At 42.2% G+C, this 22,854-nt stretch overlaps 1 protein-coding gene across 4 annotated transcripts in view; it reads left to right on the top strand.

Annotated features, from left to right (window-relative positions):
- The window catches only part of gapvd1 (GTPase activating protein and VPS9 domains 1), a 28,220-nt gene extending 6,609 nt beyond the window's left edge, over positions 1 to 21,611 (top strand). The window contains exons 3-28 of one of the 4 annotated variants that reach the window (XM_018669211.1): positions 210 to 477; positions 591 to 1,163; positions 1,250 to 1,333; positions 1,430 to 1,564; positions 2,627 to 2,819; positions 3,429 to 3,509; positions 5,189 to 5,346; positions 5,677 to 5,806; positions 6,130 to 6,255; positions 6,377 to 6,550; positions 9,145 to 9,282; positions 10,540 to 10,674; positions 11,370 to 11,489; positions 11,815 to 11,892; positions 12,719 to 13,065; positions 13,243 to 13,330; positions 14,822 to 14,893; positions 14,995 to 15,123; positions 15,222 to 15,348; positions 15,485 to 15,597; positions 16,281 to 16,440; positions 16,602 to 16,789; positions 17,112 to 17,325; positions 17,854 to 17,926; positions 18,014 to 18,211; positions 18,532 to 21,611. In XM_018669211.1, coding sequence (XP_018524727.1) covers positions 210 to 477; positions 591 to 1,163; positions 1,250 to 1,333; positions 1,430 to 1,564; positions 2,627 to 2,819; positions 3,429 to 3,509; positions 5,189 to 5,346; positions 5,677 to 5,806; positions 6,130 to 6,255; positions 6,377 to 6,550; positions 9,145 to 9,282; positions 10,540 to 10,674; positions 11,370 to 11,489; positions 11,815 to 11,892; positions 12,719 to 13,065; positions 13,243 to 13,330; positions 14,822 to 14,893; positions 14,995 to 15,123; positions 15,222 to 15,348; positions 15,485 to 15,597; positions 16,281 to 16,440; positions 16,602 to 16,789; positions 17,112 to 17,325; positions 17,854 to 17,926; positions 18,014 to 18,211; positions 18,532 to 18,672 — 4,243 coding nt within the window. In that variant the 3' untranslated portion in view covers positions 18,673 to 21,611. The remainder of the gene's footprint in view (positions 1 to 209; positions 478 to 590; positions 1,164 to 1,249; positions 1,334 to 1,429; positions 1,565 to 2,626; positions 2,820 to 3,428; positions 3,510 to 5,188; positions 5,347 to 5,676; positions 5,807 to 6,129; positions 6,256 to 6,376; positions 6,551 to 9,144; positions 9,283 to 10,539; positions 10,675 to 11,369; positions 11,490 to 11,814; positions 11,893 to 12,718; positions 13,066 to 13,242; positions 13,331 to 14,821; positions 14,894 to 14,994; positions 15,124 to 15,221; positions 15,349 to 15,484; positions 15,598 to 16,280; positions 16,441 to 16,601; positions 16,790 to 17,111; positions 17,326 to 17,853; positions 17,927 to 18,013; positions 18,212 to 18,531) is intronic. The other 3 variants (XM_018669212.1, XM_018669213.1, XM_018669214.1) reach the window with 3 other exon arrangements.
- Positions 21,612 to 22,854: the final 1,243 nt, after the last annotated feature.

The following is a 22,854-nucleotide window of genomic DNA, read 5'->3' on the forward strand; positions in this document are numbered from 1 at the left end:
AGGTGACTATAGAGCCAGAGCAGACTTTTAATCATTGAGCTTGTGATCTAATGCATGTATTTGCTTGTGTAAAGGTGGATATATGTTGGATGTAAAGAAATATTCTTTGAGAGCTACTGCCGTTGTAGTTGAGAGGGAACTGTAAAACGAAAGCAGTGAAATTTATATGATACGCACAGTATTACTAATTAAACAACTGTTGTCTGCAGCGCGGAGGCCTCTCCAGCTGAATGCTGCCAACATGCCAAAATGCTGGAAGACACACAGTTTATTGATGGCTACAAGACTCTGGGCTTCCAGGAGACAATCTATGGTGAGTTTTTGGCCCGGTTGAGGGAGAATCCCAGACTGGTAGCTTCCTGCTTGGTGGCAGGAGAGAGGCTGAACCAGGAGCACACCCAGGGGGTCATCCATACAGTCTTCACCTCACTCTATGGCAACTGTATCATGCAGGAGGATGAGAGCTATTTACTACAGGTCAGGGGCCCTACCCATCTCTAGCATCATGCATTTAAGGAACAGTTGAATACCCTCTCAGCAAGATGAAATGTTTTTTGACTGGTGTGTCCTTATTTCTTGGCAATTCTCAGGTGTTGCGGTACCTGATAGAGTTTGAGCTGAAGGAGAGTGACAACCCTCGTCGTCTGCTGCGACGGGGAACCTGTGCCTTCAGCATCCTTTTCAAGCTCTTCTCTGAGGGCCTGTACTCAGCCAAGCTCTTCCTCACTGCCACCCTCCATGAACCCATTATGCAGCTGTTGGTGGAAGATGAAGACCACCTGGAGACGGACCCAGCCAAGGTCACAGAGCGCCTCACTCCGGCTCAGCAGGAACGCTTTGGAGAGAAGGGCTCTGAGGGCTACAAACAAAGGGTGCAGGCAGCTGTGGAAGCCAATGAAGCTAAGCTGGTAGCTCTGGTCAACAAATTTATCGGTTACTTGAAGCAGAACACCTACTGCTTTCCCCACAGCCTGCGCTGGATCGTGTCCCAGATGTACAAGACGTTGTCATGTGTGGAGCGTCTTGAGGTAGGTGAGGTACGCACCATGTGTACAGACCTGCTGCTGACCTGCTTCATCTGTCCAGCCATAGTCAACCCGGAGCAGTATGGTATCATCTCAGACGCCCCCATCAATGAAGTGGCCCGCTTCAATCTAATGCAGGTAAGTGGCGTAGCAATTTTTCTCTTCTTTGGGGTGACATGTGGGTGTCATTCTACTGTAGACTGCATCATTTTTTGTTTATGCAGGTGGGGCAGCTTTTGCAGCAGTTGGCAATGGCTGATGATGATGCAGACCCAAGACGGAAAAGCAGTTTGTCCAAATTTGATAAGGTGTGTGTAACCAGTGTAACGTTTCTTTATAATTCCAGTTTAATTTACTCATATTTTTCTGTGTACTACATTAACTTTGTGGGTCTCTGTTTCCAGAGTTGTGTTGCTGCCTTTCTGGATGTAGTAATCGGAGGAAGAGCAGTGGAGACCCCACCCATGTCCTCAATGAACCTTCTAGAGGGCCTCAGCAGGACTGTGGTCTATATTACGCATAATCAGCTGCTGGCACTGGTAAGCTCTTTTGCTATCTACCGTATATTCAAATGTAACATTAGTATTTGAATTCTTATGTAACATGAGAACAATGCGAGCTAAAACTGCCAAGCTGCGTCATAGGCACTCCCTACAGACCAGGTCACGTGATGAGATTTTAGAGCACCATGCCACATACATTTGCATATTTTCTTGAAACCACTCAAAATACTTTAAAAAATAGAGTTCATGTACAGTGGTTGAACAAAATAAGAGAAATTTCTAACAATACAAAGCTGCTCATTAAACTTCCTTTCGCTAAAGCTCAGAATGTTTTTTTTGTTGAGACTAAGGGTGTTGTTTCAGTTCCATTGTTAATAGTTTGTTGATCAAATATCTTGTCACAGAATACGCCCTCCACTCAGTGTTGTTTATGGTTTCCTTGTGACCAATTGCATAGCAACTTTTCTGTTTGACAAACATGTCATCATTATTTAGACCTTAACCTACAGTATTGTCACTTTACACCAATCAGAGTACTAGCACCTCAATAATGATCACATTTTAAAAGGAGCTACGCAAGTCAGTCATTTTTGTTTGAATGCCAGTAGCAATGTGTGAAAGCTTTAGTAGACATGTGACAAACACTGTTGTTGTAAGTGACTTTTCAAGGTAGCCTGCAGAGATGAAAAAAGACCAGATAGTCCCTGTCAGAACTGCTGATGAATCAGTTGCTATCACAGCAGAAATGTGGCAGGAGGGAGGAGATGTATGCATCAACTACCTCATTACCTTAGTGTGACCTCAGCATACAGTATATAGACAATATGAAAGGACATAAAGCAGTTAAAGTGACTTTTGCTTTATTTTGTACGAAAGCTGTTTGTGACATTTCCACTCACTACAAAAATATTTTGGCACTGAACTCAAATTAAGCCATGTGTAATCCTGTTGAACCAGGCAACAGTTAAAACTCAACGTAGAACAAGAACTTGGCAAGCATTAACTCGTTACCTCACAGCCTTCCTCAGAAACTGCTGACTTCCACAGATTGATTTACTGTTATGGTCTTAAGAATAACATCTTCCACTTCCTGCGTAGGTGGACTTTGTACGGAGTGTGACTGCAGGGGACCATCTCCGGGAGGAGGAGCACATGGCTCTGGAGAACCTGCTGGCCAATGTGCCCCAGTCTCGGACTGTGAAGAGTAACAGTCTGGAGCTCACTCCCTCCAACACCCCTCAGCTTTCACCGGCTACCACTCCTGCCAACAAGAAGAACAGGCTCCCCATAGGTACCTACCTCCACCTGCCTGCCACGCTGATTTTAGAATACATGATAGATGTATTAATGTGCTCAATGTAATGCAACCTCTTATAATTTCCACAATGTGAGGATCTGAAGAATATTTTGCTTTATAGGAATGTCACAATTTGGAACAAGAAGTAGAAGATAGGAGTGTAATATTTTGTCTAATGAGAAGTAAAATAAACAAGAAGAGCTGAGTGGTGATGGCTAGTGAAAGGCCTGTGTGTTATAGGAAGCTAATGAGCTTCTTCTCAGCTTGTTATAAAGATAATTAGCATGGCCTGGATTGAGGCTCAATTACAGAAATGACAACCAATTAAATTACCAAATATAAATGAACTCATTTTAATTGGAATGGATGGAAAAGATGCATAGACTACCTTCATTAGCATTTTCAAGACAAATGGTGCTATAGCAACATCCCCTTAATTAGAAATGAACCACTCGTGCTTGCTTCTCTGAAATATGACATTTGTATACACAATCTTGACTTGACACTTGAAATACTTTGAATTCTGAGATTTGCTCTGTATTCTTTCTCCAATTCCCTACCTTGTTCCTCTTCTTTCCCCCTGTGCTGCCAATGAATGACCAGGACAACACTTAGCTGCTATAACATCCTGGGATCCCACAACCACCACTCTGTCTGCTCACATTCCATTAGTAACCCCTTTTGGTGGGTAGCCTGTCAGTCGTGTTAGATCTGGAGTGAACTTAGGCCATGTATCTGTTGTTTCACCCAGTTAACACTCATTTAGCTGCACAGTAACCACCCTGCCTCGCCACTGTTAACCTAGCACCGTTCTTGTCCATGTGCTCTCACCATGCTTGCTTTGCCTTGCCCAGTGCTTTCGCTCATTATTAGAGCTAAGATGTTTTTCCACTCATTGTGTTTTCTAAGTTTTCCCCTTTTTGCTTCCTCATTCAGCGGATTTTGGCTATTCGTTACCAGGTAGAGTGGGGAAAAAATTTATCTTCCACCTTTCCTCCTTCTGGTCTGTGCCTGAGTTGTAAAGATAAAGGAGACACTAGTGCAATTACTTCATACAGTGAATAGAGTGACAGTGGTTGTGATGGTGTAGTTGTTTTTCATAGCCCATTTGGCATTCACTCTTTTATTATTTTGACAATAGGATTTCGATCATATTAGCCCTTCATGTTAATGAATGGATTGAAGGACATTCAGTATTTTCAGGATCTCCTCAAAATGGTCGACAGTGATAATGTGTTGTTATTGAAGTGCAGTATGACCAGCACCCTTTACATATTCAAACTGTTAAGTGGCCCTTTCACTTTGATAGAAACATTGTTCATGAAAACCACCTCCCTGAATAAGTGTAGTGTGGCTGCATCTCTTGAATTTTCTTATGTATTTCACTTGAAATAACTGGAGAAGTGATTACCAGGCTTCCCATGTAATTCCAGGCCCTCAAGGAACTTGTACAGTATCTATACTTTGTTAAAATTTCTTGAAATATATCCAGAGGGTGGAGCTAAAGAGTCAACGCCATACACTATAGCCATGGAAACATAGGGTTCAAGTATGTCAGTATGTCAATAGTGTGGTATGAATGTCACATGCTGCTAAAGTGCTTCGCTTTTGTCAGGCCTGCAATCATAATTGCAGAAACACTGTGGAAGAATGTTATACAGTATTTAAACATGCACAGAGAACAATGTAGGTTGTGAAGAATTAGTGTTTAAATTCTAATCTACTAGCATTACTAAATTATTTTAGTTTTACATAATATGGCAGCTATAACATCTTTTGTTTTGTAGAGATGACATGCAAATCAGTCTATATGCTTTTGTGTGTGTATCTGTTTTCAGCTTAACCAGTGAACTTTGCATAGTGCGAACACTGTTTTCAGATTTGACAGACTTTGTTTTTTTGCTAAAAGAAGCTCAGCCTTTATTATTGTTAACTAACTATTGTCTTACAGCTAGAAATGAGAGGTAAACTCATCTTTAATGTCACATCAATGTATCGCTACAAGAGGCAAGAATTCAAAAGGTGACTTTTGACATTTTGCCTGTTAAACTGATGAAGCCATTTTGGATTGTTATTCATTTTATAGCAAGAAGTTTATAAGCCACTTAAGTCATCCTCATTACTTATGAATAACAGTTACAGGCAGTACATTGGTGTGACAGATACCAGATGAGAGTCTTGGTTGTCTAGTTTCAAGCTTTGAGCAAAAGCTGTTCATTTTCACAAAAAACTGTTTGGTTGAAACATACATTTCTGAATTTGTTGCCTAAATCCAACAACATGTTGTTACTTAGTGTCCTCTGAATGTAAGAATCAGAAAATAACAGTGGTTCCCTACTAATTCCCTCCAACCCACCAACCAGCAGCTGCTCGTAGCCGCAGCCGTACCAACATAGCCCAGGAGGGGGAGGCAGAGGCCAGCTCCCAAGAGTCCCTACAGGAGCTGATGCCAGAGGAGGTGCTGGTGATTTCACTAGGAACAGGTCCTCAGAATGTCCCTGGGATGATGTCAGAGAATGAGGTAATGTGACTTGAATTAATGTACTCATTTGTAGCAGAGATGATGATGTGATAAATTCAATGCCGTATTTTTTCCTGTCACTGAAGGGGAGTAAGACTTCCCTAGAGTTGGTATCACTCATTTTATAGCACTTTGTGTGTGCTCACAGTGTTACAGAATTGATAAGAAACCTTGTATCCCATGTAAAACTGATTTGCTGGTACAAATTTAATGGTAACCTACAGACTTTGAATGAGGTATTGCCTCTAGCAAGAATGACTCATGGTAAAGCAAGTTTGTAACCAAACATAAATGATATATGTTTTTTTTTATGTATGCACCACCCTCTAGGTTTTGAATCTGCAGATGGCTGATGGGGCCCAGGGGGATGGCCATGCTGATGATACCAAGCTGCATGGTAAACCAGACAAAACCTTGCGCTTTTCCCTCTGCAGTGACAACCTGGAAGGCATCTCAGAGGGTCAGTCTGCAGTCTGATGACACATAAAGCTACATCATGAGAAAAACAAATTGCTTTTATATTTTCGGAGTACTTTGAGAAAACTTGGAATGAAAGTGCGTCATTGTGATCATGAATCATTCTCCAGCTGCTTTTTTGTCTTGTCAGACACAGATATATGGACAAAAACAAATAAACAAACAGTGCATTTTACTGTTCCACTCCAGTATTATTTTCGAAAGCTCACAAGGTCATAATTGGTCATTACGACCTAAAAGCTGATTGAATTACTAACTGATTTTATGTCTTGTTTATGTTTTTATTCATTCATTTTTATTCCTTAGGTCCATCTAACCGTTCTAACTCCGTATCATCTCTGGACCTGGAGGGAGAGTCTGTTTCGGAGCTGGGAGCTGGACCATCAGGCAGCAACGGGGTGGAGGCTTTACAGCTTCTGGAGCATGAACAGGGTTCGTATGTACATGTTTGTGTACATGTTGCTAAAACTTTGAGTGGAAAACTTATTGTATCTTTCTTTTTAGATGCAACACAGCCACAAGCAAGGTTAGTCTAACATACTTTCTCCTTCAGCCACCACTCAGGACAACCTGGATGACAAACTCCGCAAGTTTGAGATCAGAGATATGATGGGTCTGACAGATGATCGGGACATCTCTGAGACAGTCAGCGAAACCTGGAGCACAGACGTGCTTGGTAGCGACTTTGACCCCAACATGGATGAAGATCGGCTGCAGGAAATAGCAGGTGGGGGCATGGCTTTGTATCCTGTGGTTGTAGACAATTAATCCCTACATCACTAAGTTAACTGGTTGAACTGATTGAACTGATTTAGGCAGCCTGTGTGATCATTGCACGTTTTATGAGATGAATTTGCTGCACATAGGGACCTTCTCTGACTGTTGATTAAGTAGATGTAGGGAAATGTCATCACCTTGTGGTATGTGGGTGAAATAGCATCAAAAAGCAGGTCTTCAGTTCAGCTCAGGTTCTCATACACATGAAAGGCCCTTGTACATTTTCTCATGATAGTTGTCTGTGATTTAAAAAGATACTTGTAATTGCATTTTTAATACTGCTCATAAGTAAAATTGTTACCTAATTGAGCTGAACGTAATAATTTAGGTCAGTGTTGGTAGTTATTTTATTTATCTTTAGGTTTAATACAGTAGTTTTTGTTTTGCATCCAAGTAAATGTATGAAAATTGTCTTGTTTTTGTTAACATTCATCTTTTAATTCTGAAGTTTGCGAATGAAGCAAAAATTACTAATTTTCTACTGTATGTCTGTTTTCATTCTACTGCTGCTGATTTTCCTGAATATGCAATTATCTTCCAATTGATAGAATACACTAGTGAAGGAGATGCATTTGATTTAAATAGACTCTGGAGGCAAAACAAGTTATTTTCTGCATGTCTCTGTAAGTACATCCCTAGATTAGTTTGCATTATCAGAGTGGCAATAGCTAATAAGTACATACATAGTCTTAATATGCATAGTCTAATACGTAAGATTTCAATAGACTGTGGAGGGCAAGTTCAGAATCTATACTATGTCAAGCCAAAAGTATGATGGTAAGAAACAGGTTGTTTAAAAAAAACAAAACAGGTTTATCTAAAGTGAAACCAGCAAATAGAGGACTCTTCACTTTACTTAGACTCTCATCTCCCTGTCTCCTCTGCCTCAGTCTTTCTCTTCATAGCCTTCCCCCTGCCCATCTCTCTCTCCTTCACTCTCTCTGTCTCTCTCTAGCCCTCTCTCTCTGACATTCACTCAGTCCCTGCAGTCTTATTGACCTTGGTTCCTTCTCATTTGCATCCACCATTTTTCATTCTTCGGAATATGGCGTTGGGGGACTTTTCCATCATTAAGTGAATTTACAGCGATTTCCTTATGTGTTTTCTCCAAGGGATTGGGTTATGAGATGCACATTAAATATCCATTAATACCTCATTATCCCACTGATAAGATTACCATGATAATGAGGCAGAAATTCTAATTGTTTCACTTCTTGTTGTGCCACTCATTTAATCATCCACCTGAAAGACAAGTACTCTGCGCCCCTACCTTGAAGACTGTAAACACGGACAGCGGGACGGAGCTCTCCCACCGCAAATGAGAGCCCTGCCCCCGCCAACATCAGTACACACTGTTGCCTGGGTGCTGGCATGCGTGCGTGCTCATGGCGCGTGTGTGCCATGGAGTGGAAGCATGACGTACCAGGGGGGTGCGGCTGCCACAGGTCGACTTTTTGGTCTTGAGCCTTGGCCACTGACTCCCACTCACACCTGCTAGCTCTTTTCCCCCTCCTCCGCATTCTTCTGCTTTGTTAAGCCTCAACTTCCCAAATGGAGATAGAGGGACACTGTGCGGAGGACTTTGTGGGAGGGTGGGCGAAGCGGTAATTTGGTCGTGAGTAATGCTAGGCTTAATCAACAGATCAAAGTCATGGCCCTGGAGGCCAGGGCAGGGCGAGATATTACCATTAACCTCTGACCTTTTGCACAGTGGTATATGTGCCTGTGGGTCCCAGCATGAAATGCATGTGACCTCCAACTCTCTGCATCTCTGTATGCAAAGTTCACTGTCTCTGAAACCCCATCCACACGACAGAGACACTATTTAGTATTTTTGCTTGTCTCAGACCTTTTCATAGCATTGTTTTGAAAGTCAAACCTAAAGGTATATAAGTGAGCAGGTTAATTTTGAATAAGATATAAATATACACAAAATGAATATAATTAAGCACAATATTGTGTTAAAACAATTACTCAATAAATTATTGGTTTATTGAGAGAAAATTAATTATAATAATGTGGTAAATGTGAGGATTTTGTCATTTTTCCTCTGTTTTCCCATCACTGTAAGTAGATTATCTGGGTTTGTCAGACAAAACGAACATTTTGAGGATGCCGCTTTACAATTTTTAAATCATCTTATAGACTAAATGATTAGATGATGGAAAATCAACTGACAAATTAGTTGATAATGAAAATAATCATTAGTTTCAGCTCTGCAAATTGGACAGAGTATTAAATATGAACGTGCATGTAACTCAGAAATTTCAACCTTTTACCAAAGGCGTCCTTCCTGTAGAGGCATTCTCAAGTTTACACATTACTCATATTTAAAATCTGAATAATTTATTAGAACTAATTACGGAATATGAATCAACAGCAGTGCCTTAAAAACACATGCTGTAGAAGATTGGTAAAGAACTACAAGGTGCTTTCAAGATGACTTTGCTGCTACAGAGGTGACTTCTTGCTTGTCTGATGAAAAAAAGCTGTTTCATGCTGCTGAAGGAGGTTAACCCTTTGTCTATGTCTCTCTGTTCTCAGGGGCAGCTGCGGAGAACATGCTCGGCAGCCTGCTGTGTCTTCCTGGCTCGGGTTCAGTGCTGCTGGACCCCTATGGCTCCACCATCTCCGAGACCACAAGCGAGGCCTGGAGCGTGGAGGTCCTGCCCAGTGACTCAGGTGGGGAGCCAGGTTTATTCTGCTGTCGTCGACACCTTTTGACTGCTCGTTTGCTTCGGTTATTGTCTTGATTCTTGCACTTCATCTTCATGACAGTCTCAAAATGTGTGTGTTTGCATGCACATGTGTGTATATGCATGCATGCATATTTATGCTTGTTCGATACAGTGGGGGTAGGGACACCAGGTGTGGTTGCACTGAATTCCATACCAAAAATGTGTGCATACATCTGTCATCATATTTGTGTGCACTTGCCTGTCTTTCAGGACAGATCTGCCTGTGCCAGTAAAAGGCAGCTCAGGGCTTCCTTAGAGGGACCACCAGGTGTGTTTGCACCTGTGGTGGAGCTGTGGGGAGGGAATCACAAGGAGAGCAGCTGTCCTCAGTCTCTTTACACGTTGTCAGTTTTTTATTTGGCTAGACTTAACGTTGCATTCTCTTTGAGACGTGTGTACATTTCATTTATGACAGTAATCACTCACGGCATCACTCGTGTTACTTTGTCAGTGCAAATGTAAGTGCAAAAAAAACATAGATTATACTTTCTTTGTCTGTTGTTGCAAACTGGGCATTCAGTCGAAACCTTTTATTAATGAGAGATTACGTGTTTAACTTCCCCTTTTGAAAACCAGTGTTTTGTGAAAATCAGTAGAGTGCTTTATTAACAGCGTTAAGTGTTTCTTTGAAAAGCCTGGGCCTTATGTTAATTGAAGTAGTACACCATTTCAATATGTGCAGTGCAGAAATGACATGCATGAGTGTCTTGATTGCTTTTTGTTCCGTTTGCTGCCCCTGTTCTGCTCGGTAATAGTGCGATCAGAGGCTTGCTTCGAGTAGAGCGCTTGTTTCATGGCTAGGCAGCAGAAAACTACACTCTGAAGAGCACTTCACCAACACATTATTACTAACGAGCATGCAAATGAGTACTGCTGTTAGTATGGAGCCTCTGGGTTCGACCCAACAGCTCCGTTGGGTAGCCAAAGAATTGGCCGCACTAGCTTTATGGTTTGGTTTGGCAGTTATAAGACATGATAATGTATGCTTTGTTTGATTTCATGCATATGTGCGCACTTGGTTTCCCAATAATCGTAACAGAGGAGGGGGTGGGGTGCGAGAATGACCATTATCTGTAGCAGACTGCCACGAGTAAAGTGGATTATGAGCTTCTTTAAAATGGTACCATATCCACACTTCAAGTGAGAAAAGTCCACATTCCTGTCTCAGATGTCTTTTTTTCCCTTTTGGATTCATTTGCAGAGGCCCCAGACCTGAAGCAGGAGGAGCGTCTGCAGGAGCTGGAGAGCTGCTCAGGGGTCGGCAGCACCTCAGATGACACAGAGGTCAGAGAGGTCAGCTCAAGACCCAGCACACCAGGCCTCAGTGTTGTCTCAGGTATAAATCCAACCACTCCATCTCTCCCCTCCCTCACTACTGCTTTTTCTGCCCATGCTTTATCTCTCAAACAATCAGTTCTATTTCTATTTTTGACCCTGTAGTTCTTTTTGTTTTTTATAAGTTGAAAAGTCATTAACTCACCTGCATTGTTAAATTCAGGTTAAACAAATGGGCTAAAACAGCCTGTTTCTCACTCTCCTTGTTTCTGTGCAGAGCAGTCATGTTGCTGGAAGGGTTGTTAACCAGTGTACTCGGGTCAGTGGGAATTTTTCTGTATGACACAGAGGTTAATGCTGGTTGTCTTTTCCGTGGGCTCAGGTGGACGTGCTATGTTGACATGCATGAAGTAGTATCCTAGATTAGGAAGCCAGCGGTGACGTTCCTGGCTCAGCTCACAGGAAAACGTCCCTCGGGATCCAGCCGATGGATAGTCTGTGTCTGATGATCACTCTTACCTGTGTCTCTCCCCTAACCCATGGGAGCTTACGCTACCAATTTAGAGTTCCCACTGGGTTCCCATCTGAGAGAGACCATACAGCACAGTCTAAAGAAAAAAAATATCCTCTTTTGTTTGAGAAACATTGAACATGCAGGTTCTCTTTCCTGACTGCTGAAACATCTCATTGTAAAGGTGATACAGAGCTGCTTTTGTCCCGAATGTCAACGCAAATGGGTTTTTTTTTGTGCCGCAGGTATCAGTGCAACCTCAGAAGACATCCCAAACAAGATCGAGGACCTGCGGTCAGAGTGCAGCTCAGACTTTGGAGGGAAGGACTCTGTGACCAGTCCAGATGGGGAGGAGTCAGGCCACGGTAGGAGAGTGTCACATCCCCGCTAGGCTAGCTAAGCCATCAGTCCAGTGTCTATATGGTCAACACAGCATCAGCCAGAGCTATCAGTCCCTGTCACTTCTACAGCTGCCACCAAGCTAAATCACTGTTTGACTCACTACACTTGTAATTGTTACTTAAAGTTGTACTGGAGAGTTCTTTGTTAGCCTGGCTGGGGAATTAAGTTTGGAGGCCAAGCTATTATCTTTTTAAACATTCTTTAAACTAACAGCAATGTGTGTTTGCATATTAGCAGTTGATTTAGTGAACACTGTTAATTGTCTCATATCCCCTTGTGTTTTTACAGGAGCACACCATCTGACATCTCCACCATCACAGGCCGATACCTTACTGGCCATGTTCGATCCCCTCTCCTCCGGTGAAGGTAATTTGCACTCCCAGAATGCTCTGCAGCCAATCAGAGCTAGAAATGAGTATCATTAAATCCCTTACCCTAATGTCGTGGATGCACAGAGCAGCTTGAGCTCTGCTAAATGAACCAAAATGCCCCTCACACGAGCTTTACCCACCTAAGCTTATAAGTGCAAGTGAAATGTCACTTAATTTGGCTCATTTAGTATTAGTCTTTGTTCCTGCCTCTGTGCGTTTTGTTTGTAGTGCAGGTGGAAATGTTTGAGAGCAGAATGGTGGTGGCTGTGTGTCTGTGGCAAGGTGAAGGGATGACAGGTTGAGAGACCTCACCCCAGGCTCTTTGGCACTGTCCCCTTGTCCCACTGTGCTCATGGCACGAGTCTGCCATTGGAAGCTTTTCAGGAGAGAGAGTCTACCCTTGGAACAGGTGGCCTACCTACACCTAGGGCTCATCTCCCACTAACATCTCTCTTTAGCACTCTCCCTCACTTTAGAGGTATTTTTTACTACTGCTTTTATTATGTTTAGCAAGTGCTCTTTAGAAGCAGGTGAGATATTACGGTGCAGACCAATACTTCCTCTTAATAAATCTAACGGTAGAATTTCATTAATATATGAACAGTTTTAAAAGCAGTTAAATACAAGTATCTACTTGGAAAAAAAATTAACTCCATCATAGTAAAGTGTGTGCAGTGGGCTGGTAAATGACCCTTAGAATATTAAAGGGAATGTAATGAAAATTACTCATACAAACTGCACAGGGATATTAAAATATTGTCCAAATTCATTCAGTAAAATTTATTAAATTTACTTTTATTTTCTGTCTTTAATAACCTCAGGCTCCTCCACTGGAACAATAGTGAGGCCCAAAGTGCACTACGCCAGGCCCCCTCACCCTCCACCCGACCCTCCCATTCCTGAAGCCAGTGCCCTGGGGCAAGAGACACGCCACTCTCTCTTCACGCCCCACTGCCTGGCCCAGGCTGAGCTGGAGCACACTAAGCAGCGCCACTCCTTCCCTGACAGGCTGGTCCGTAGCCGCAGCTCTGACATCGTGTGCCCAGGCCGCCGGCCCACAAGTGACCCCGGCCTTAACCGGCGGGTAGCAGTTGAAGAGCGTGACCCTGCCGGGGCCTTTGCCTTAGGACCCTCCTCGTCCCCCAGCAAGGACTCCCTGAAAGGAGAGGTAACCAGCTGCAGCAGTGCTCTGGATTAATGCCATAGATACTTGAGTTTTTGAGAAATGCTGCTTAAAAACATCTTAAAAATATATAAATGGTTTCTTTTGTAGCCAGTTTGAGCTGTTTCATCAAATAAACTACGTGGCAGGGCCCAATTGTAATGTGTTAATTTCAATTCAAAGGCTGAGGACAGGAAGGACAGTGATGACGAGAAGTCTGATCGCAACCGACCATGGTGGAAGAAACGTTTTGTGTCTGCCATTCCCAAAGGTATGGAAAGAGGCCACTTGGTCATTTTAAACATGTCCCCTCACCCTAAACTGACAAATGAACTTTTTTGTACATTTAAAAGTGATCTATTTGATCAGCGCTCTGTTATTTTTTGTTGCGGGGGGAAAAAAGTTCTCTTAATCACAACTGACAGGAAATATCACACTTTAAAGAGCAGAGTGAAAACCAATTTATAATGTGAGAAAAAGAATGATGATCCATGTTGTCCACTCCATTGCTGATGTTCCAGTTGGAAAATGATGTTTCTTGTTGTTTGAAGTTACTCCAGAGACGTGTCCAGTCCTTTTTCTCTCACGTCTCACTGGCTGCAGATTTATACAGACTTTTCAAAGCTAATCAGTCATCAGAGGAGCTTTAGCTGTGTAGATTGTATGGCTGTAGCCCTCCCAGCAGTGCTGTCAGCCACCGGCTAATGGTCATTAGATAGACCTCTCTGTCATCAGCACTGATAGATGACATCTCTTGTTGCAGTTCTACTCTATAGCCATCTCTCATACATCTGTCTGGCAAATAATGAGCTGTGCCCACATGGAATGACTGCTTATTACTCTTTGAGATAATGATGTTTCTTAAGTAAACATTGAATTGATATTCATAAAATGGGGGACTGTGTGCACATGGTAACATAAAGAGAGCAGTGAGGCCTAAACCACCAATCTCCAGCCAAACTTCTGTAGAGTCCATTGTGTTTGTCCTGTTGCTCTGCATGGTGATGCACAGTCAGTTGTCCCGCAGAGCGGCAGCCTGTGTGTGAAAGGCCAACCCTGTCTGTTGTGTTCCTCACAGTGCTGTATTGGACGGCTGAGAGTGATGTTCCAGGTAACGCTTCCACGCTGTCGTCATCGAGCTAGCTTTACTGCTGGAGCCAGTGGCTGCGTGCCCATGCTGCTTTGTAGATGTTGCCTTAGAGCTGTAGAGCTGTGATGTGACATGATGCAGCCTGAGTTCACAATCCCACACTCCTCATCCATGCATCTGTTTTATCACCCTTTTTTTTCTTTTCTTTTTTTTTTTTTGCTATAGTATGTTACCATTTTACTGTACAGAGAATACAGAATATCAGTGTAGATACTCCACCCAATGTTTCCTGTGTGTGTCATCAAATTGTAAACTCTGTGTCTCTCTTGTTTGTCCTGTTTGCACCCATGTGTTAACAGGATAATCATCAGTAGGATTATTTACATCCATATAGACTGGACTTCTTATAATGAGTAACAGTGGACCTTTGTGATATTCTGGTTTAACTCACCATTTCAATATTCTTTTGCTTCTACAACGAGATTTTTTTTGGTCCTGTATGATGCCATACATCCCACAGTGAGATTTTAAGCCTCAATAAAACCCATGAAAAAAATACCAGAAATGTATAAGTGGCTGTCAACAGCTGATTCATGATCAGCCTGTCATCCAGTGATAGTGAAAGTGGTGTTACTCTGCCCAAGCCAATCATCAAATGTCTCTCCTCTGCAGCTCCAATAGCAGCATTTAGGAAAAGGGACAGACAGGAGAAAGATGATATTGCCCAGGAGCGTATTCCACAAGGTCAGTCCTGGTTTGGTTTAATTGCACTCCTGATTGGCTGAAACTAATCCACCATGGCTGGTGTAATTTTAATGCAATCTGTTTGTTTGTGGGTTTGTCAGACGATCCATTGCCCAGACAGAGCACTCAAGCGCAGGCAGCTGAAGACATCCTGGACAAGTACAGGAACATCAAAAGGCCCAGCCCGAGTGATGGAGCTGCAGCTGGAGCTTCCTATGACGGTACAGGAGGTCCGTAGAAAAAAAAAATTGCCACATATCTATGTTACATTCACTTGCAGGAGACAAGGTTAAGGTTTTTCATTTTGTATTTTTGTATATTTTCACAGACCTTTGTGTTGAAGACAGTGTGCATGACTCTCCGAGGGAGGATACTCTGCAGAATATTTCCACAGACGACCTCCCAGACTCAGCCAGCCAGACGGCGCAGCAGCATGACTCCAAGTTCTCTTTCAGGTCAGACATTCACATTGCTGCAGGAAACAACAAAGCTCACTTAACAATTACTGAAGACTTTCTAGTTTTCTAAGCCGATATTGCTTAGCAATTGCAGTTAATTAGATTATTTTTTTTGTTTGTTTGTATCTCCTAGTGATGCAAAGAAGAAGCTGAGGTTGGCGTTGTGTTCTGCTGACTCGGTGGCTTTGCCCATCATGGCTCCTGCAACCACACGAAATGGGCTGCCTGACCACATGGATCCTGAAGGTAGGAGTCATTGTGCATTTATGCAAAATCTTAGTACTTGAATTCGTAGCAGCCTGCTCCACTTGCTCTACACTGTGTATTAATTTAGAGCTATTATAAAACTTATCTACTGGAGTTTAGTTATCTTTGTCACAAATCTCCACAGGGAGCGGAGTACAAGCCCTTAATGTTGGCAAGCATCCAACCAGCCAAAAGTGTCCTTAAGCAAGACACCAAATCTGTACCACCTTCACCTTCTGACTTACCCTCCAAGGTTTAGGGCAAGGTTGAAAGAGTGGGGGCTGTTAACAGAGAATTCCCATATGGTGTCAGTAAAATATGACATTATTAAACCATCATACATATTAAAAATACTTGTGTAACCACAGAGAATAATATTGGCTCCACATTTTATCAGAAGAATGCAAGTATTCTGACGCTGCACAAAATGAAGACAGACCTCTGAAGCTTTCCTCACAGCGATTCTGCACCGTACTGCCTTCACATCCTTAAGCAGGACAATAGCAGGCATGCGACATCCTGTGAAATGGTTAACAGTAAAACCATAAGACTCCATCTTCGTGCCCATCAGTCACATTGTCATGTGGAGGCGGCAGGTTGATCAGATTACAGCAACCAGGCGTTCCTTTTGTGAGCAGCATCGTCTAATGCTTTCTCCCTATCGTCCTCTCTTTCTCTCTCAGACAATGAGATCGTCTGCTTCCTGAAGGTCCAGCTCGCAGAGGCCATCAACCTCCAGGATAAGAACCAGATGGCCCAGATTCAGGAGACCACGCGCTGCGTCAGCCGTTTCGATGCGCGCACCTGCAGGAAGCTGCTGGCTGCCATTGCGGAGGATTACAGGTAAATGTGGAGGCCTGGAGAGACGAGGAGAGCTCACTTAAGGCACCCCATGGGTCTCTCATTTTGTTATCTTTTCTTTGTCCAGTCCATAATGTTGTTTTAGGCAACTACTGACAATAATAAATAATAAAATACTATTTTTTCCTGTGTGTTTCTTTTAGAAAGCGGGCACCGTACATAGCTTATCTAACCAGGTGTCGTCAGGGCTTGCAGACCTCTCAGGCCCATTTGGAGAGGCTCCTCCAGAGGGTGCTTAGAGACAAGGAGGTGGCGAACCGCTACTTCACCACTGTCTGTGTTCGGCTCCTTCTTGAACACATGGAATCCAAGATGCTTGACTTTATTAAGGGTATGTCTACACTTTCATTAATCTTAAACGAAGCCCTACTAGCTGTGCATATTGTATATTATACATGATTTATAATGCTTCTGTTGTTATTACTCCACAAATAAAAAGAAGCAAATACACTGTGGCAGCCGTATATTAAATGATGTAAAGGTATTCCCCTTTTTAATAGTAAACATTGAAGCTCTGTTACAAGTATTTATGTGTTTACACAGAAAGTCACTTCCAAGCTGAACTTGGCTCACTTAAAAACAATCAACAAGGATACGGCATATATCCTGTGCTGGTGTTAACTCTGTGTTGTTTTTCTGCACCCCCCTTTCAGCGTTCCAGGGATGCACAGCGGCGGATGACAAGACGGCAGCAGTGGAGGATTTTCTCCGCTACTTGTACGGTGCCATGGCCCGTGATGCCATTTGGCAGTATGCAAGCGAGGACCAGCTGCAGGATGCCCAGATGGCTATCGAACGCAGCGTTATGAACCGCATCTTCAAACTGGCCTTTTACCCCAACCAGGATGGAGATATTCTCAGAGACCAGTGAGTAGCTGGAATGTCCACAGCACCAAACAAATAGCTTCACTAAGCAGTATCGGATTTTGTTTAGTGTTATATTATGAAGGTTTAAAACTATGAACAGGAGGGAGCAGAGCACTGTTCTGGCATTTACCACTGAAAATAATGTTAGTCATAACAGTATATAGCACACTGGACAAAAGTACTTAGCATAAATGTGAATTATAAAGCATCCAATGTGTTTTGGTGCTGATGGTGGTGTGAGGTCTCACTCTTTTCTTTTGACTTGTATCTAAATATGAGAATATTTAGTCATGTATCTCAACATTTATACAAATCCATAGTAGTGCTTTTGTCCTGGTGTAAAAATTCCCTTAGTTTATTTGCCTTACTTCAGAATGGAACAAGCCCCACCTTCACACTTCAGTTGTGAGAGTGAAAGATAAGTGACTTAATATTTAGGTTGATATATTATCAGAACAGCTGCACTGGTGGATTGGACAGACCATGTGCTCTATCTGTTGTCATATACTGAGGTGTTTTGTCTCACAGGCTTTTCCACGAACACATCCAGCGGCTCTCAAAAGTTGTGACGGCCACTCATAAAGCTCTTCAAATCCCAGAGGTATCTTCGCTGTGACATTTTCACTTTGGAGAGAGACGTGTTGATACACAGAACTTCAAAAACGGTGTTTTAACTCTTCGGTTGCAGGTGTACTTGAAGGAAGCTCCCTGGCCCTCTGCACAGTCTGAGATCAGGACCATCAATGCATACAAGACGCCACGAGACAAAGTCCAGTGTATACTGCGCATGTGTTCCACCATCATGAACCTCCTCAGTCTGGCCAATGAAGACTCTGTCCCTGGAGCGGATGACTTTGTCCCCGTACTTGTCTTTGTCCTCATAAGGGTAAGTCTGTTCTTACTTCATTCTGCCACACTTTCCTGAAATGAGACCCGCTACTCAGCTGTATTTTATAAAACTCTTCTATTTCCAAGAATTCAGAATGTATCACTCACTGACTTCTTGCCAGTGAAGATTGAGAATAATCGTCAGAAAATGCTTTCACAAAATGCCTGTAATTGCAGTGCACCATAAAGACTGCTATCTGCTAACCTGTGTGGAAATATTTTACATATTTCCATATTTATGATCATAATCTGTATGGTGTTGCGTGAGGTTCTTTCAGCGGTTAATGTGGGCCCATCCCCACATCTCCTCCCCTCCAGGCAAACCCGCCCTGCCTGCTGTCCACCGTTCAGTACATCAATAATTTCTACGCCAGCCGGCTGAGTGGGGAGGAGTGCTATTGGTGGATGCAGTTCACCGCGGCGGTGGAATTCATTAAGACCATCGACGATCGCAAGTGAAGCAGAACAGCCACCTGTATGGGCAGACTGCGGGGGAAGGAGCCGGGAGACTGGGAGACTTCCCAACCAACTGCTCCCTCTGCACAGCTTATAAAACCTGGCCCTCAGCCTGCTCTTTATTTGTATAGCTTGTACATAGCCAGAGACGTTGAAAGATTACAAAATATATATTACTGTATGTATGTGGACAAATCCAGGTTTTAGTTGTGGTGGAAAAAAAAAAACAGGCTGGGGGAAAAATTGGCAAGATGTTAACTTTGAACCTGATTTGGATTTTTCCTTTTATCTTTGTCTCTTTGGTCATGTTTCACTTTTGGGGTCTGTATTAGGAATTTTATATACACACAGTTACCAATATGACATTAAATCAACGTAAAAGATAATCCTATATAAAGGGACCAGACTTGCTTGATGTGATCACTGATCTTTTTTTTTCCCCCCCGAGTGAGAGGGAAGGGCTTCCAATTAAATTACAATATAACGTTCATTAAATGCATTGTAACATGGGGATTTACAGTGCGTGATAGTTACTGATGGGATTTAGTGACTCATAAACACTGAAATCAATTCACAATAACCATACTACTCATGAGGTTAGTGTATCAAACAGTAGGGCAGCTTATTTCATGAACTGTTTACTTCATCTTATTCCCAAAAAAACGTGTGTCAGTTACAATTTGGACATAAGGGCCCACATATTTATATGAAATAAAATGTATTTATTTCTGTAATTCTATTTAATGCTTTGTTTATCTAATTTTTAAAAATGAAAATGCATATCATGCCCATTCAAGATGTCTGAGGCAAGTGGCGTTGTTAAAACAAACTTGCTAGAAAAGCTTGAGTTAGGAAAGGCACCTTAGCAGTGAGTAGCCCCTCAGGTGGGGATGCTGGGCGATTATGACACAGGGTCAACTCATGCACAGAGTAGTGGTGGCATTTATGGAAATATTGAAAATAGTGCCTTTGGTGTGGGGCGCTCTGTACAGGTAGTTATTTTTGAGTTGTTTTTTTTCTCTCTTTTTTTTTTTAAAACCCCAGCATAGGTATTATCCCCACCCTGAACCCTCCTGTCTCCTGACCCCCCCCCCCATTCCCCCCACACACCCAATGGGCCAACCATGTATCACTGAGAAACCTTTGTCCTGCCCCCCTCGCTGCAGGAACATCGCCACATCGCTGACTGTCATGGCTCAGTCCCTTTAAATAAATGCACTCGAGTTTGAACAACTGTCCCCCTTTGGTATTCTCGATCCTACCTCACAGTTGAAACCAATGAGCCTGATATCAGTCTGTATACAGTTAACTGTCTTGCATTGGTTGACAACAGAGTACTGGATCATTTTTGCACTGGTAAAAAATAAAAAAAAAAGTCAGAAAAGGGGAAGGGAGGGAACGTTGGACATTGACCTGCTGTGATGCTTGTTGTGGTCACATCACCCTTAATTAACACAAGCCTTTGTTAGCGAACAAAGACATTTTAGTTTCTGAAGAAACCTGAGATGCCACATGTGTCCACATGGGCAGACTAGTTAACTATTGGATGTTAGCTCTACCTCCTCATAAGTTCAAGAAAGGGACTCGTGTTTATGTGCACTTTTATTTCTTTCTCTTTTTTCCCAATTTGGCGTGCTGTGATATCCCAGTGTCATTGTATCTTTCCAATTATAGTACAAGCATGTCTTTAATTATCCAGAAATGACTAAAACTCCTTTTCTCTTGAAATCCTCTGCTTCATTTTTGTGCACATGATGTGCCAGATGTATTATAGTTTTCGATAATCCATTTCTCTTCTTGGTAAATGACCTGACAGCACAATACACAGTAGGATAGAAGAGCAAATAATCAACACTATTGACTTGTTACTGACTTGCAGTTTATGCTAAAGTGGTTGGTGTAGTACATGAGTGTGTTTTTTTTTGTCTAGTGAGTGTGTGTGAGAAGACTGCGTGATTGGTTGACCCTCTGCCTCCTCTTGCATGAAGTCATTGAATGGTCTGTACATTCTCAATCATGATAAACAGAAGAATAGGATTAGTATCTGCCACAGGCCAGTAATTGAACCTGCAAGAGGATGCAAAGCTTCTCTTTGTGTCCGTGATACTTGCATATCAGAACTCGATTTATTTTGCACAAAACAGATGTCTTTTCCTGGATGATTTGACAGGGAGCAGTGCATTTTGAAATGTCATTTACTTTTGGCCTTTACAGTCGTAACATTAACATATTGCAATTAAAATAATATTTGAGTAGCGAAGTTAAGCACCTGACTGTTACTCCCTCATGCTGATGAGCATCCATGCTATTGAGCAACATCACAAATGCTTTTTTAAAATATCTGTCTACAGTAGCACGTGCACCAGATTCATATGTGCAGTATACTTCCTTGCAGAGTCTGTGTAATCAATTTGATGAGAAAACCATGCACTGGAAAATCAAGTTGCAGGTTGCATCTATACTAATTAGGTTTATGTGATGTCACTTTAATTGGAAATACATACTGCACAAATCTGATGAAATTATTTGGTCCTGGCTTATGTTTCAGTGTTTCCTCAGATGGCTGGTCGCAGCAGCTACGGATGACCCCAGTGAAGCACTGATCAAAACACACACATACAAAAAAATACATACATATGGCTGTGATAGCATCTGTAGTTGTGTAGTTTAGCTCTGATTGTATGCAAACCACTGAGCAGTTGTGTCAAGTAAACGGACTAAAGAGTTGGTCTGTTCTTCAAAGCTTTACTGCTCTGCTCCCTGTACAATTGAGTTGAAAGGCTGAGCAGAGAGAAAAAAAAAGAAAGTTTTACATCTTACATCTAATTTTACATTTAATTGTAAGCTTGCACAATTATGACATGCGGGGAAAGCCGGTTTGTCTTTACTGTGATTAATGCATTATGTAATTCTTTAAAAACAATAAAAGAAGCAGAAGTTTTTCCTTTTTTTATTCTTCCTCTGTGCCTCTTGAGATATGTTGTGCTTTCTCTCCGCAGGAGTGGAGTGTCATACCCGCTGTACACGCACAATAGTGTTTCATTATCCTGTGGCTTCTTGGACAGTTGTAGGTATATCTGGTCGACAGTTCACACAATACAAGAAATGGTGGGGAAATTTATGCATGGAATATAATTGTTAGTGGGGGCAGTGGAGCAGCATCATCCAATCTAGCAGCCACAAATAGCAACCTCTCAGCAAACATTTCATTACTGCTGACAAGTGTACGGTGGATTGTAATTGGAGATATCCCCTCATCTAAAAGCCCTCCTTACTTCACCGACTGCCTTTTCTAATGCTCATCTTTTTTTCATCATAAACTTCTTCGTGGGGTGCTTTGTGTCCCCTGATGATATCTCGCAATCGTTAATTTAAATTTAAATTTTGGTGTGTGAAGTTAATTAGTTGCGTAAGCCAATGGCTAGATGGGCCAGATTTGGAGAGATTGGATCTTTTGACTACGTGGCACTTTGCTGATCTGAGATACAGTGAGATTTGGTTTTATTTTGTATTAAACTGCACCACATACTGTATTATTATTATTGGCTAATACCTGCTTCAGCAGTGGAGTAGAGGCTCACATACATGATAAGATGTACAGTTAAGGTATCAGTGCAGTGGAGTTTGTCTTACCGGGGATGACAGATGGATCAAGTGATGAAAACGAGCAGTTTTTGAGTTTTATATTGAAGTCATCCTGTTGCTTGAAGATATAAACAGGCCTGAGGTCTCACCCAGATGGCTGTGGAGTAACAGATGATCAGTCCAGCGGGACTCGTGCATGACTTTGTAGTGTTGGTCTGGTACCTCTTGACTGTAGGGGAACAGTGAAGGAGAACCTCCCCCTTACTTAACTGTAGCCTCCACCACCTTTACAGATTTCAGACAATGATCTCATGAAATCACATAAATTCCTCTTAGACTGCGCTCCTGTAGGACTGTGTAGGAATACAGGTTAAACATGTCGAAAAACTGAAAAACCATTACAAGAGAAGCAATGAAATTATCAGTCAATTTCTAATAAAATTTAGAAAGTACAGGTGCCTAAAGATAAGAGAGATCTGGCATAGTGAGTATAGTAATCCAATGGTAGATACTAAAATAAAGTAAATGAGATGACTGAAGGTGTAATACCACAAATTACAGTTATTCCCAATGGAGCATTACTCAGAATATTATCATTAG

Source organism: Lates calcarifer, linkage group LG13 (genome assembly GCF_001640805.2).
Source record: "Lates calcarifer isolate ASB-BC8 linkage group LG13, TLL_Latcal_v3, whole genome shotgun sequence".
Taxonomy (NCBI): Eukaryota; Metazoa; Chordata; class Actinopteri; family Centropomidae; genus Lates; species Lates calcarifer.